Source organism: Dermacentor albipictus, chromosome 3 (assembly GCF_038994185.2).
Source record: "Dermacentor albipictus isolate Rhodes 1998 colony chromosome 3, USDA_Dalb.pri_finalv2, whole genome shotgun sequence".
In the NCBI taxonomy this organism is placed as follows: Eukaryota; Metazoa; Arthropoda; class Arachnida; order Ixodida; family Ixodidae; genus Dermacentor; species Dermacentor albipictus.
The window spans coordinates 176,048,699-176,065,518 of NC_091823.1; the positions used below are offsets into that span (position 1 = coordinate 176,048,699).

General features: G+C 45.3%; 1 protein-coding gene across 2 annotated transcripts in view; it reads left to right on the top strand.

The window, feature by feature from the left end:
• Positions 1 to 16,820, top strand: part of LOC135900506 (transient receptor potential cation channel subfamily M member-like 2) — a 382,962-nt gene that overhangs the window by 355,013 nt on the left and 11,129 nt on the right. For both annotated transcript variants that reach the window (XM_070536288.1, XM_070536289.1), the window contains 2 exons: positions 13,303 to 13,401; positions 15,944 to 16,123. In XM_070536288.1, the coding sequence (XP_070392389.1) occupies positions 13,303 to 13,401; positions 15,944 to 16,123 (279 nt within the window). The remainder of the gene's footprint in view (positions 1 to 13,302; positions 13,402 to 15,943; positions 16,124 to 16,820) is intronic.

Here is a 16,820-nt window from a genome sequence, read left to right on the forward strand (position 1 = left end):
ACGACACTACATCATGCACCAACTGAAGCACCAACGCTTCTAAACTTCACATAGTGTTTAATACGCGGGGTGACCTTTATTTCTATTTTACGGAGTTTTAAGATTCACCCATGCGAAGTAGTATAAATATTGTCCTTGAACTCGATTAGTCGAAGAGGTGGACATTATTAGCGCTAGAAATCGAAACACATACTTAACTAAAATAAAACGCTCGCTACTTAGATTGCTAATTAATTTCCTTACGGCACATTTGGAAATGCAGGAAATATAGCCGGTGAGGATGTTGGACGTATCCACTTGAAATGAATATCCACGATGAGACCAGTTTGGAAATACTTTCCATAGCATGCGTAAAAGAACGTTTCGTGAAGCCTAAGTGGAACAAGAGTGGATTTTTACGGTGTGTTTGATGGCGCACATCTCCACGCTGGTGTCGTTCTGGAATTTCATTCCGAGTGCATAGACCTTGCTAAATCACTCACTATAATTCGTACAGTGTAATAGGTAATATGTGAAGGGGTGGCGGTGGCGTAGAGGTAGAACATGCGCCTCACGTGCAAGAGGGCCGTGGTTGGAATCCCAGTGCCGCGTAATTTTCCACTGGAAAAAAAAAAGAAATCCGCGTGTCAATAAAATTGCATGAACAGGCCTGAAGTGCAGCCTGATCCCAGTGACCCAAACCGGTAACGCAGCAGAGGCTGCTAAGAATCCCTCGATCCGGACAGGCCGCCATTGTAATCTGAACCTGGGAACGTTTAACGCTAGAACGTTATCTAGCGAGGCAAGTCTAGCAGTGCTATTGGAGGATTCGAGGACAGTAAATGGGATATAATAGAGCTCAGTGAAGTTAGGAAGACAAATGAAGCACATGCAGCGCTAAAAAGCGGGCACGCCCTGTGCTAGCAGGGCTTAGCGGAGAGACGAGAACTAGGAGTTGGATTCCTGATTAACAAGAATATAGCTGGTAACATACGGGCATTCTATAGCATTAACGAGAGGGTGGCAGGTCATGTTGTGAATCTTTATAAGAGGTACAAATTGAAGGTCGTACAGGTGTACGCCCCTACATCCAGTCATGATGGCCGGGAAGTCGAAATCTTCTATGAAGACGTGTATTCGTCGATGGGTAAAGTCAAAACAAAATAATGTTGTTGAATTATGGGGTTTTACGTGTCGAAACCACTTTCCGATTATGAGGCCCGCCGCAGTGGAGGAATCCGGAAATTTCGACCACCTGGGGTTCTTTAACGGGCACCTAAATCTAAGCACACGGTTGTTTTTGCATTTCGCCCCCATAGAAATGCGGCCGCCGTGGCCGGGATTCAATCCCGCGACCTCGTGCTCAGCGACCCAACACCATAGGCACTGAGGAACCACGGCGGGTTCAAGACAGAGTACACTTTACTGATGGGTGACTTCAATGCCAAGGTAGGAAAGCTAGAAGCAGGCTGGAGACAAGTCAGTGGGATAATATTGCATAGGCACTAGGAATAGCAGGGGAGTGTTGTTTGTAGACTTTGCAGAACAGGATAATATAGGGATAATTAATACCTTCTTCCGCAAGGGAGATAGCCAAAAGTGGACGTGGATGAGTCCGAATGACGAGACTAGAAATAAATAGACTTTATACTTTGCGCTAACCCTGGCATAGTACAATATGTGGACGTGCTTGGCAAAGCGCGCTGCAGTGACCATAGGGTGATAAGAACTGGAATTAGGCTAGACTTGAGGATGGAACGGAAGAAATTTGTACATAACACGCCAATCAAAGAGTTAGCAGTAAGAGGGAAAATAGACGAATTCCACATCAACAACAGAGCAGGTATTCGGGTTTAACTCAGGAAGGGGACCTTAGCGTTGAAAAAATGGACATCATAAGGACATCTTATGGACATCATAAGGAGTGTGCAATAGAAGTCGGTGGTAACTCCGTTAGACAGGATACCAGTGAGCTATCGCAGGAGACGAAAGACCTGATGACGAAACGCTAATGTATGAAAGCCTCTAACCCTACAGCTAGAATAGAACTGGCCGAATTTTTGAAGTTAATCAACAAGCGTAAGACAGCTGACATAAGGAACTATATTATGGATAGAATTGAACATGCCCTAGGAATGGAGGAAGCCTAAAAGCAGTGAAGCAGAAACTAGGAATTTGCAAGAATAAGATGTATGCCTTAAGAGACAAAGCCGGCAATATCGTTACTAATATAGATGAGACAGTTCAAGTGGCTGAGGAGTTCTATAGAGATTTGTACAGTACCAATGGCACCCAAGACGATAATGGAAGAGGGAATGGTCTAGCGGAACTTAAAATCCCACAAGTAACGCCGGATGAAGTAAAGAAAGCCTTAGGAGCTATGCAAAGGGGGCAGGCAGCTGGGGAGGATCAGGTAACGGCAGATTTGTTGAAGAATGGTGGGCAGATTGTTCTAGAAGAACTGGCCACCCTGTATACGCAATGTCTCATGACCTCGAACGTACCGGAATCTTTGAAGAACGCTAACATAATCCTAATCCATAAGAAAAGGGACGCCAAAGACTAGAAAAATTATAGACCGATCAGCTTACTGTCCGTTGCCTACAGAGTATTTACTAAGGTAATCGCAAATAGAATCACGAACACCTTACACTTCTCTCAACCAAAGGACCAGGCAGGATTCCGTAAAGGCTACTCAACAATAGCCCATATTCACACTATCAATCAGGTGGTAGAGAAGTGTACGGAATAAAATCAACCCTTTTATATAGCTTTCATTGATTACGAGAAAGCGTTTGATTCAGACGAAAACTCAGCACTCATGGAGGCATCACTGAATCAGGGTGTAGACGAGCTGTATGTAAAAATACTGAGAAATATCTATAGTGGCTCCACAGCCACTGTAGTCCTCCATAAAAAAAGCAACAAATCCCATTAAAGAAAGGCGTCAGGCAAAGAGATACGATCTCTCCAATGCTATTCACAGCGTGTTTACACGAGGTATTCAGAGACCTGGATTGGGAGGATTTGGGGATAGGAGTTAATGTAGAATACCTTAGTACCTTGCGATTCGCTGATGATATTGCCTTGCTTAGTAACTCTGGGGACCAATTGCAATGCATGCTCACTGGCCTGGAGAGGCAAAGCAGAAGGGTGGGTCCAAAAGTTAATGTGCAGAAAACTAAAGTCATGTTTAACAGTCTCGGAAGGGAACAGCAGTTTACGATAGGTACCGAGGCAGTGGGAATGGTAAGGTAATAAATCTACTTAGGGCAGGTGGTGACCTTGCATTTGAATCATGAGACAAATAATCAGAAAAATAAGAATCGGCCAGGGTGCGTTTGGCAGGCATTCTGAGATCATGAACAGCAGATTGCCAAGATCCTTCAAGAGAAAAGTGTATAAAAGCTGTATCTTACCAGTACTCACGTACGGGGCAAAAACCTGGAGGCTGACAAAAAGGGTTTTACTTAAATTGAGGGCCACGCAACGGGCTATGGAAAGAAGAATGATGGATGTAACGTGAAGGGATAAGAATAGAGTAGATTGGGTGAGGGAACAAACGCCAGTTAATGACATCTTAGTTGAAATCAAGAAAAAGAAATGGGCATGGGCAGGACATGTAATGAGGAGGGAAGATAACCGATGGTCATTAAGGCTTACAGACTGGATTCCAAGAAGGGGAAGCGTAGCAGGGGCCGGCAGAAAGTTAGGTGGGCAAAGAGATTAAGAAGTTTGCAGGGACGACACGGCCACATTTAGTACATGACCGGGGTAGATGGAGAAGTATGGGAGAGGCCTTTGCCCTGCAGTGGGCGTAACCCAGTTGGTTATGATGATGATGAATATGTGCAGTAATTGAATTAGCTAGGAAGTTAATTTGATAATTTTTTTGAATTAGTTGACAATGCGTTTCGGTTTTCATGCGAGTTTTCGTGCTACTTTCGCGAAACAATGAAATCAATAATTGATGTATTTCCACCGCGATGGCACAGAGTAGTGCACAGCAAATTATTTCGACGTCCGCTTCTTTTACTTGGGAGGGCGAGGGGGGCTTCTGCGCGGTAGTATCTTGACGATTTAAGGACTACGAGGCAACATTGGAGCACGCCCTTTAATGTGAGAACCTGCGGCTGCACCTAGATCACCTGGTTCTCGGTGTAGCCCCTGCAGGCCCGGTGTTTAGTTGGAGTCATTCTGCAAGATAATGCCATGTGTATGCGCCTTGGAAGCTCAGTGGCTAGAATTTGATACTTGCTGTGCCGTAAATAATGAATTAATAAGTGAATGAATAAGTTGAATTTTTCTGAATTATCTATGTTTTTGGTTTCTAGTGCATGCAATGTCTGCCTTGCTGAATAATTCATCACAAGGCCTTCAATATTCTTATCTCTATTAGGTGATTTTTTTTACTTCTGCAAACACCTAAAGAAATGACCACCCCGCTTGCTATAATACACTGCAGTGTACGACAAATGCAGGGTTGCCTTGAAACTGCTGACATCCAGCAAGAGTTCAAAACGAAAAGGCCTCATAAAACAAGTTTTTCTTAGTGCAAGAGCGGTACAAAAGGAAGCATTATTTGGAAGCACGACACTTCACACAGAGAAAGAAGGGCGAGCATATCTTCACGACGAATGCTAACAGACCAGGCCGTTTCACCATCTCCTCGCCATCTTGATACATTTGCGCGGTACACACACCCGTGAGAAATAATTAGAGCCAAACCTTGCAGGAAAAACTGAATTACTTCGCAACTAAGACTGCGGAGCGTGAAATTGACAGATGCACTGGAAAGTTCATAATGCCAAATTTAGATTGCGGTCCTCGATTTCAAGTTGCATGCACAAGCGGAGAAGAAAATAGGACTTAAACCGAGATCCCCGGTCCGTATATATTTACCCAGGCGAGCACATACTCTTCTACAAGGAGGCCTCAAAATTGAGCGACTCCGTTGTTTTCGCAGTTGTCTCCATCATTAGAGCGAGGTAAATGGTTTTGAGTAAACAAAGCAATACGGCGAAGGCTAACATTGTGGCAGTACAGGAATTAATCATAGACAGGCCACCAAAACAAATAGTGAACATGGAATATTTATTTCCGCCAAACGTGGTACCACCTAGAAATGATCTACATTGGTTAAACTAGATTTGTCTATGGATAGACTTTTCGGCAAGGGTTCTTGTCTCCGTCAGGACAACTGGCTATCTCCACTACGCACAAACATACAGTGTTCAGCGATGCAGACATAGGAGGTTTCTTTGAGGTAAAAAGCAGATCTCTGCTTATTTCCTATTTTGTGGCAGCAGTAAGCTCACTAGAATGACCACCTTTCGCTTACGTGTAAGGGTCTTTGCTTTTTTTTCCACTGAAGATGCAGCTGCTAAAAAATCTGTCTATCACCTTATTTCTCTTAATTTACCTAGGCCACAGCTGATGCTCTTTCGTACCCGCCTAATGTTCTCGCTCTTATTGGGAGAATGCATAATGGACTACTTCACCCTTGAAATTGCTACTGGACTTCTTGAGATCGCAACTCTACGAATGATGGGACTGTGTACTACTCTCGCCAGGCGAGGACGTAGTGCGCGTCCTCACCACTCGCTATCTCACTCTCTCCATGGTCGCCAGTGCTGAGCCGTAAACAGTCACGCACTTATGGGAATTCGTTAAGGGTGAGGCAGTAGCGCTCTCAAGCAGCTTCCAGGCCAGGATTAATTTCACTGCAGAAATGAGAAGCCCCACCTTCTCGTATGTCTGAGGCGGCCGACTATTACTTACTGGGATGATGGGCCGTCAGTCTTCCAGTAAGAGCGGCTGTCCTACTCTAGCGGCTGAAAAATTTTTAATTTCATGTTTATAATTGTTCGTGCAAATACCATGTTAAAATACGTGACTCTGCTGTAAATGAAGTCAAAACGAATTTGTCTAATTATGCGGATTTTTCTATGTCTAAGCAATACGTATTTCCTGATACATGCTTTCGAATCCGACGCCAAGAAAAGGATTTATTGCCCTGACGCAGAAATTTCCATTTGAAAATGGTGATTGAAGCAGTACATGCTGACAATTTTTGTACAGGTCCAGTGGACTAAATGCTGTCACTCACTTAGTGTACAACATATACAGAAATATCGATATTTATATAGTTAACCCTTTGTGGGACAAAATGTGTGAGCACATGTTGCATTTAATTTGAACATAGCACTGAAATCTGTTGCACCTCTGGCAAATAAAACCCAAGAAATGACCATTTTACATTGCCCCATTGTCGTAATAAAAGTGGGACACATTTGTCCCATCGACCCCACAACGCGCACCGAAATGTGGGACGCTATGGTCCCACTGGCCCAATCAATTATATGAGTTTTAAAAGATTAAATTTCGCTCACTTTGCAGAGTCGCACGCATAATTGTTTCAATATTTTCATGTCAGGTAAATCTAGGCTGAAAACTTAAAATACGGTGAATGGTAAAAATATAAATATTGTCATTCAGAATGGGACGCCCATGTCCCATGAGCTACAAGCAAGGGCAGGGCATATCCTCTAATTTGCTCAGAAGACAGTGATTTATTTGAACATGCAGTGCAAACAGACACATAAGAAATGTATAAGTTTTGATCATGGAACGGGGAAAAAACAAGATGCACAAAGTGGAACTTTCCATTTTCCACACACAAATTATGTTCTCACTTCTTTTTCTTTAGTTTAGAGGCTTCTTTTTTAGGTAAAAATTTTTCCACCTCTTCTTTCATGTGCTAGTTGATGGTTCATGGAGATCATCACAAGACTCACTGCTACATGGAGGCGCCAGCGCTGGGACGAACTCGTCATCACTACTTATTTCTGCATCACTTTACAGCGGGTCGTCCGGAAAGCTGAACAGGAGTTTCACAGCCTCCTCAATTGAAAGTGACTCCCCTGCAAAAATTATTATTGCAAATATAAAGAAATCCGTGTCTGTTAAATATATGACAAGCGCAATGCTTCAGGGAACCTAGGCCGTACTTTAGGCTTAGAAATATATACTCTGAAAACACACTGCACCGCACATTGCTCAAATCGTGAACTAAACGGCGGGAGCATGGCACAGTGAAACCAGCTAGAATAACTCTTCCATCTATAAAGAATAAGAAATAAACTTTTGGCCCTCACTTTTCATTCAGAAGTTGTGCATTGAAGCGACAAAATCCACAAAGATAGGCGCGCTGAGTGCACTTTTGGAACGCTTTGAACAAAACAAATTTTCATGCGGCCATCTACTGAGCAATAAACAAGTTATGCAAGAATAGCTGTGTAGACAACCAGAGTGATGGCACCAAAAAAATTTGAGAGCAGTGAGTAATGCGAAATATGAACCGCAAGGGTTTTTTTCAAGTTACGAGAAAGTGGCACGCTATTGTCCCTCTGTCCCACAAACGGTTAATAAATTGAAAGCTGAAATTGAACAAAATCTTCTCATCGTATTTGGCGTACTGCTAAAGCAGGCATACGAAGTTGCAGATGACGATATTATTACAAGCCATTCCCGTACATTGGAAAAAGCACATTCAAGGGAATCAGGAGGAGGATCGAATATGCACTCATGTGGTTGTTGTTGCGGCATCACGACTTCTGTCTATATGTATAACCTAAATACATTTGCCCTTTTGCTTGGCCTAGTGTTATCCCTATCACATTTTGGTGCAGCTGCGCGGGGTACGAACTCGATACAACGGACCTCTACAACATCTGGCTCTTCCCACAGTGACAGCAGATATGGTTCCTGTGATAGCAGTGCCAACGTCAACCGTTGTCGTGGCCCATTCATGAGACCTAAGCACGTTTTATGGAACAGATGATCTCGAAATTGAAGACTGGTTGGCGATGTACGAGGATGCAAGTAAGAACAACCAAAGGGATGATACGGTCATGTCGTCCAACGTCCTGTTTATCCCCAAGGAGCAGCAGGGGCCTGGTTTCTGAATGATCAAGAGGAAATTGGAAGCAGGGAGACCCGAAAGCAAAAGATGCGTGCTCTCTTTGGCAAGTCCCTTGGTCTAAAAGTCAAGACGAAGAGCGTGCTAACATCACGTACCTAAAGATCGATGGAATCTTACCTGTCTTACATGCAGGATGTACTGGCTTTTCGCTGAAAATTGGATGATGGTATAGCCGAGTCTGCGAAAGTGGGTCACGTCCTAAGAGGGATAGCAGATGATGCGTTTAATCTGCTAATCTATAACGACCGTCACACGCTGGTGGCTGTTACTGATGAGGGCAAGTGTTTTGAAAACGCCAAAAGTCGACGTATTGCCCATCATTTCACTCACTTCCCAACACGGCAGCAGCATTGTCGTGGGAGCATGGACTAACCTGGTCACAGCTGCCGCTAACAGCCGAAGCCGTGACAAAGATCATACGGCGTGAATTCGAGGCTGTGTCTCCTACTTCCTCCAGCCCTTGTGGCTATGAGTCCAGCGCTGCCATGATTCCACTTGTCCAAGCCATCGTTCATCAGAAGCTGGCCTGGAATTTGCACCTAACTGAGAATTTCACAGGTTCTTATGCCCAAGGCCAGAGGCTAGGTCGCCGCAATCCGGTTGAGTGGAGGAGTGCCGGCAACACCCCCGTTTGCTTTATTTGCTGTCGAGTATCAGGTCGCCCGATATTTGAATAAGCGGTGGTCTTGGCCACATACCCTCTGCGCTCCTAACTGTCGCCCTGAGATCAACCTTGGCCACTTCCAGCCATACCGTGAGTCCCGTCAGACCAACGGTGATGATGCTCCGACCATATCGTACCTTCGTTAACTTCGTTAACCATCTCTGATTGGTCACCAGTCCCATTCGCCATCTCGTCACCCATCATGTCACTCCCCACAATTTCCCCGCCCTCCATCACCAATTGCATGCCTGCCTCCTAAAAACTAGACGAGGCAGCTCCAGGAGGTGAAGCTGCATCGACGACTCGCCCGCCATACCGCTTGACCACATTGCCAACTAGACTGTACATAATTGACGTTAATGTGGACGGTACCCTTGTTGCTGCTCTCGTTGACACGGGGGCACATATATCAGTAATGCATTCGGATCTTCGCCGCCGACTTAAGAAGGTTCTCCCGCCACCCACGTTACCGCTCATCAGAGTCGAATAAGAACGAATAATTATTGTCGGCTGCTATGCATTACTTACTGTGCTCGAGCATTTATGCCATCAGCTCATCCTAGGCGTGGACTTCATATCTGCCCACTCCGGTCTTAGTAGTTGTGGAACTGTATGCTTCGAGCTGACCTACCTCACTACTATAACACTGCGACCACCCGTAAACCGCGTTTGTGTTCCGTGCATTACTTCTGTCTGGTACTTCAATCCGTTACGCATGTGGACCTAATGTCTCTCCCGTCTATTCCCGAGGGCGATTACGTCCTGGCTCCCATTGTTGACGTTCTATTGGCCAGAAATTTCGCCGGTCCCCATGTCGTCCTGAACATTTCTAATAATCGCACGTCCCTTCGCAATTCGAACTTCAGCTGGTCATACAACTTATCCCAAATGGCATGACTCCGGCGAACGTCTCTTCTTCGATGAGTATGCCGTTTCTGCATTAGGCGATGGTGATCCTTCGCTCCCCACAACTGTCCCCACCTGACGGCGCAGGGCGGATCGTGATATTACGAAGATGATCGCGTCTGACCTCCATCAAGCGCAGGCTGCTGATATCAGGCACATGTTGTTGTCTTATCACGATATCTTTGACTTTCATGACCGCCCTTTGTTCCACATATCTGTGGTCACTCACCGTATCCATACTGGAGGCGCCAGCACCTACAGACCTCGTCATCATTGTGTGTCGCATGCTGAACGACAAGTAATTCAGCGCCAGGTTGAAACGATGCTTGAGAAAAATGTCGCTGAATCATCCTGTAGTCCCTTGGCATCACCGGTCGTGCTGGTAAAGACGAAGAGTGGTAACTAGCGCTTCTGAGTAGACAACCATCACTTGAACAAAGTCACGCGAGAACACCTCTGCCGAGAATCGATGACGCCCTCGACTGTCCCCATGGATCTAGCTGTTTCTCCTCCATCGACCTACGGTCAGGCTGCTGGCAGATTTTCGTAGATTACCTGCACCGAGAAAAGTCCGTTACACTACACTGAATAGACTTTTTCAATTTAAGTGGATGCCACTTGGCTTGTGTAATGCCACAGCAATGTTCGAAAAGGTGAAGGAATCTCTCCTTCGTGGCTACAAATGCTTCACATGCCTTTGTTATCTAGATGGCGTTATGATTTTTTCTCTGACATTTGAGAGCCACCCCACACACTTGCCGGCAGTTCTTGATGTTTTCCGGCGAGCAGGCCTGAAGCTAAACTCATAAAAATGCAGTTTTGGCCCATCGACAAATTACTGTGCTAGATGAGCTTGTCAGGGCTCGTGGCGCACAGCCTGATCCGGACAAAATTCATCTCGTTGAAAATTTTCCAGTACTACATTCTGCCGGAAGCCGTCCGTAGATTCATCGGCCTATGTTCTCATTTTCGACTCTTCCACAAGAATTTCGCTGACATTGCCTGTCCCTTAATGCAACTGCTGAAGAAGGCCATATCATTTTCCATGGGTTCCTAAGCAAGGTGACCCCTCTCGAGCATTCACTAGATTACTTACCGCCCCACCCATCTTGGCTCATTTTGACCCATCCGCGGCCAGAAAAGTACGCGTACCGACGCCAGCGGACACGGCATCTGCGCTGTCCTTGCCGAGAGGCAAGAATGTGTTATTGCCTATGCCAGTCGATTCATCACCCCTTCAGAGCGCAAGTTTTCGATTACTGAATGGAAATTCTCCGCTTTATATTTGGGCGGTCGTGAAATTTCGACCATACTTGCTTAGCCACGCATTTTCGGTCATCATAGACCACAATGTGCCATGCGGGTTGTACTGCAATAAAGACCTTACTGGCCAACTTGGCCGCTGGGCATTGAAGCTTCAGTAGTATACCTTTGATGTCAATTACAAAATGCGGCCTGATGCACCAGGATGCGGACTACCTCTCCCTTCATCCACTGGATCCTCCCGACTGCGAAGCTTATGGTGCCGACGCGCGTGTCCTCGTCATCTCCGATTTTAACAGTATCCAAAAGGCACAGCTACGTCATGGAGACTTGCGCTCCATATTCTAATCAGCCAGGTACACTCTCACCAATCCGACCCATCTCTCCTCCTGCTTGTGCTCCGTGATGGTATTTTCTACGGCCGCAATACAAACTCCGACAGGTCAGACTTTTGCTTGCTCTGCCTAAATCTCTCCGTTGCACTGTGCTCCAACAACCACAGGATGCCCCAACAGCTGGACATCTAGGAGTGTCCTGTACATACGACGCGGTGCGGCGTCAGTTTTTCTGGCCAGGCTTTTATCATTGTGTACATCGGCATGTTGCTACTTGTGAGCGCTGCCACCGTCGCAAGCGCCCGTCCTTGTTGCCCGACAGTCCAGTTTATCGAGATGCCACCTGTCCCGTTCTACCACGTGGGCCTATATCTGGTTGGGCCATTCCCGGCTGTTCTTACGAGGAAAAAGTGGATTGCCTTGGCCACTGACTACACTACACGGTATGCCATACTCCGGGCACTGTGGACAAGCTGTACCACTGATGTCGCAATACCATCCTCCACCACAGCGCGCCACGGCAGCTGCACACCGATTGCGGTCGTTCATTTTATTCGAAAGTCATTGACGAGAAACTTCGTTTGGGTCCCGCACGTCACAAACTAACCATAGCCTACCATCCACAAACAAATGGACTTACCGAACGTCTTAATTGCACGCTGACCACGATGTTCTCTATGCAAGTTTCGACAAATCATCGTGATTGGGACATCAATTTGGCTTTATTACCTTCGCGCACAACTGCTACAGCCACGGCACCACCGGTTTTGCACCTTTCTACTTGTTGTTTGGCCGCCGCCAAACGCTGCCCGTTGAGACTCTCCTGTCATCACATTCCCATGTTCCTACATAGTACGTCCGCGATTGTGCTGCTCGGGCTCAAACAGCTTGGCAATTGCACGTGATAATCTCTTTGTCTCGCAGATATCGCAAAAGGCCTGCTATGACAGCCTGTACAGACCCATTCACTTCTCTTCAGGCTCTTTCGTCCTTCTTTGGACGCAGCCGCACCCCGTGGGCCTGTCGTCAAAGCTCCTGTCTCGCTACTGTGGTCCTTGTACCATTCTCCGCCAGCTCAGTGAAGTCACATTCGAGATCGCCTCGATAGCTTGCCATCATCCGTAGCCCCTAGTTATATCGTTATCGTAGCACCTAGGTATATCATCCGTAGCACCTACCTATATCGTGGACGTCGCCCCTTTGAAGCGCTACTTCTCTGACTACATTTCCCTTCCCTAGGTGGTGAGACAGCGCTCCAAACGGCGCGGGCCATATGTTACAAGTCATTCCCGTACAGTGCACAGGGTGCAAACAAGGGGATGCAGCTGAGGATCGAAGAAGCACTCGTGTGGTTGCTGTTCCGCCATTTAGGCTTCTCTCTGTATATATTACCTAAATACATTTTTCCATTTGATTTGCCGTCACAATATCATCAACGGATGGAGCTTCATGTTATGCCATATTTCAATCATAGCTTTATTTACCGCGTAAGTTGCCCTTTCGCCCCTAAGTGACTCAGCATCGGCCGGCGTCGACCTTCGTATTGACGAAGTCTTGGTTTACACTAAAACTGACGTACTTCGAGGGTCTTCAGTGCTTGTCACCCTGTCGTGTTCTGCGATGCGTCATTGCAATATGGTCTGTACGCCATCAAACGTGCTTGCTCAGCGCCAGGACTTAATTAGCCCATTCACTTTTATAGTGTTATGTCTAGATTCGCCTTGATGCTTGATGCGGAAGACAGGCTGTCCGCGCCTGTCTTCCGCGCTTGTCTTGTGTGCTTCTTCTTTGTCCCTTGTTTTTGTGCGGTTACATGATACATTCCAATAACTACCACCAACTAGCCCGCTTATCCGTGTTAAATATGTAGACTTCTTTCTTGCCGAGCTGCCCCCTACTTCCCGTATTGGGTATGCCTGTTTCTTGCCACTTTCGGAGGAAAACCCCAGAGATGATATGGTCTATAAGTGAAGGCCGATCCCGTACGTAGGGCAGACAAAAAACTACGCAGTCCTATGCTCCTATTACCCCACTCGCAAGAGATGTCGTGCGATATGGTGCCGCGCGCAGTGTCACCGCCCCATTCTTACCCCGAAATCAATTAGGGATACATCTTCTTCACTCCAATTGTACGAGACGTTGAATCCCATGCTAATTTTTTTTTCTTATAGGATTTCGTACCGGGAGAGCAGCGATACGAAGGAGTTATGCGCGTGTGTTTCAAGATTCCAGATGGCATGCCAATGACAACTGCGGAACACGTCAAAGGCGTAAGTAAAGACCGCGAGGTTTTTTTCTGTGACGAAATTGTCGTGCTACGTACACTCAGTAAACTTATTTACAGGCAATTAGTTTCTCTGTTTTTTTTTTTTTGGGGGGGGGGTTCCGTGCCATAAACACTATATGATTATTACGCACACCTTAGAATGGCACTCCGGATGAAATTTAACGACTCGGGGTTCATTACCGAGCGCCGAATACAGGGCACACGGGCGGTCTTGCTGCGCTTAGCCTCCATCGAAATGCGGCCGCCGCGGCTGGAGTTTCATCCCGCATCCTAGGGCATTGCAGCACGGCCCCAAAGCTAATACATCACCACGGCGGTTGACAAGCAATGTCAACAACTGAACGAGTTTGGGACAAATCACCATGAAACGTGTCAAGAAGCGCTCTTTACACGACATCAAATAACACGGTCAGTGGTACTACTGTTAAAAGATGTACGCACAGCATTTTTCTCGAGCCGACTGATGGTGCCGAAATTTGTCGTATATTTTTGGGCTTAAAAAACAGCAATGCTGTTGATGCAGACGGCATTCAAATCAGACCTATAAAATTTGTAACCGATGTCATCGCAGTTCATCTCGCATTTGTGTTTAACCTTGTTATGGAATCGGGACATTTTCCAACAAGTATGAAGAAAGCAAGGGTGTCAGTTATTTTCAAAGGTGGGAACCGAAATGACCTGGGGAATTATAGGCCTATTTCTATTTTATCCGCCTTTTCTAAGGGTTTAGAAAAACTGATTTCTGCTCGCATTAACAATTTCTTTGCGAAGAATGAAATTATTTCTGAATGTCAACACGGATTCCGCTCGGGCAGGTCAACCGAAACAGCTTTGTTACGCCAAAAAGAACTAATAATTAATAATATTGATGCGGGAAAACTGACATTGGGTATATTCATTGATTATAGCAACGCATTTGATCGTTTAAGTCATCAAATTTTAATAAGTAAACTAGAAGGATATGGTATCCGTGGCGTGGCAAATCAGCTCTTTCAATCTTATCTGTCTGGGCGGACGCAGTGCATTGCTATCGAAAAATACTGCTCTTCATATAAGGAAATTAAATCAGGGGTGCCCCAGGTCAGCGTTTTAGGCCCGATTTCGTTTAATATCTATGTAAACGATATTGCTGAAATAGTAAGTGACACATCCATTGTACTATACGCTGACGATACGAGCCTGTTTGTCTCTGGCAATGATCTTGATGATCTGTTGCAAAGATCTCGCAGCATCCTTTCTAAATTGTCGAGTTGGTCTCATGATAACGCTCTAACAATTAATAGCTCCAAATCAAAGGCCATATTGTTCAAGGCAAGAGGCCGGCAGTCTTATTTAAATGAAGAATTATTGTTGGATGGAGCGCCCATTGAGATTGTAACCAAATACAAAGTATTGGGCGTGACGCTGTCAGAAGATATGAACTGGACATATCACATTGAACAAATTATGAAATCATTGTCATCTGCCGCAGGTGCATTGTCCCGTTGCCGTCATTTTTTCCAGAAATAGTAAAGTTGTACATATATTATGCCTTGGTTCAATCGCATCTGAATTATTGTGCGCTTGTATGGGCTACCACCACGAAACGTAATCTTCATGCACTTCTTCAACTTCAAAAACAAGCACTTCGACATGTAGCGAATGTACCTTATTTCCATTCTACTGCTCAACTTTTTGAAAGTTATAACGTAATACAAGTAACTAACATTTACGAATACAGGCTACTGCATTCTTTTTGCTTCGGCTCCGAAAAGTTTCAAATATTTTTAAAAAATACGCCACGACTTGAATATGACAGAACTGATGCGCGTACCCGCAGCAAAGACAGGTGGTTAGTGCCGTACAGGCGTACAAATTACCTCATGCAGTCGCTAAGACACACGCTACCTTCACTGCTAAATAAATTTGGGAAAGAAATTGTTATGACAAATACCTTGACTCGAAAACAACCTGGAGCATATTTTTGTAAAGAAATTTTTGAAATGAGATCTTTCTAACTATTGTAAATGTAACCCATTGTATTTGTAACAATACGTTGTATTGTATTTGTATATTGTATTTGTATTTTACTGCTGCCATGTGAGGGCCTTCAAGCACATTCAAGCTGTATGTCGCAGCTTTTCGCCTGGAGGACCCCCAACACGCTTGTTGGAAATAAAACATTTGATTGATTGATTGATTGACACAAGAAACACAACTAAAGGACAGGACGACCGCAGTGGTTGTCTCGTGTGTTTACTATGCCCCTCTTTGTCGTCTGCTCTGCGCTGCTTCGCAGGTTCTAAAAAGAATGACTATAGTTACTTACGCAAATTGGTTAAGCTGATTTAGCAGTACCTTTTTATTGCGACTGATGTTAGAGGCATGTTTCAATGAAGAGTAAACCATAGTTTTTTTTTTGCGAGTCCTCTAGATGTTTTTGAAGTCCCATTGTAGCTCGTACAGATGAGAACGCAAACAGGTGCACGAATAACACATACACAGCGCTCGAGATGTGTTGTCCGATGTTGCCTCTTGCGCTGCAGTTTTTCTCCGCGCGCCTCAGCGGGAACGCCGGCATGAGTGACTCGAGCCAGGTTATGGAATGCTCAATAGCCCGTCGGGGCTACATGGATGACCCAATGAACACGGATAACTGTTGGAGGGAAGTTGAGCTCTGGAAGATCCACTACAGTGTGAAAGAGAAGCTGACAGAAAAGTTTCAGGTATGTGGATAAGCTATAGGGCGGTTTAACATAATGAAGCCATTTTCAGTTTTTTCTGCTACTCTGACCTCAGCGACGACCCACTAATGTTGTTTTTGTTGAATATTATTTATTTTAATATGCAACTTTCGCCTGAATGGAGACAGGAGCGGGGGAAATGGAAAGATTGAAGTTATAACGAGTGTTCACAAAGCGTTCATCCGAACAATGAAGACTTCGTGATGGAGACGACGAAGAAGATTCTTCCAATGCATAGAAACCTCCCAATTGTGCCGAATGTCTGAAGAATGGAGAAAAAACACCAAAACTGAGTAATCAAGTGCGTCTACTGGAGACGCGGACATCTTTAGCTGGATGAAACAGCATCACAAGTTAAAGAGTTCACCAATAAACTTACCCACTCTCTTCAATGAATGTCATGCATTTTCCGTGAATATTGTCAGGAGAGGAAAAGGCAAGCAGTCAGTTCCAAGCGAAAGGCCGTTTACTGTTCGTTTCTGCAGCATCTACCACGCACACTTCTTCATCCTCGGCTTCTAGCGCAACTAGCGCGTGCAATTACCCCTCCCTAAAAAAAAGAGAGAGTACTTCTCCATGTGACTGAACGAAAGTTAGCCACCCCCCCCCCCCATATAAAAAAAAGTTGGGGAGATGTGAAATGTCACAAGGAGAAAAAGAATGGCTGTGGCTTAGCTAA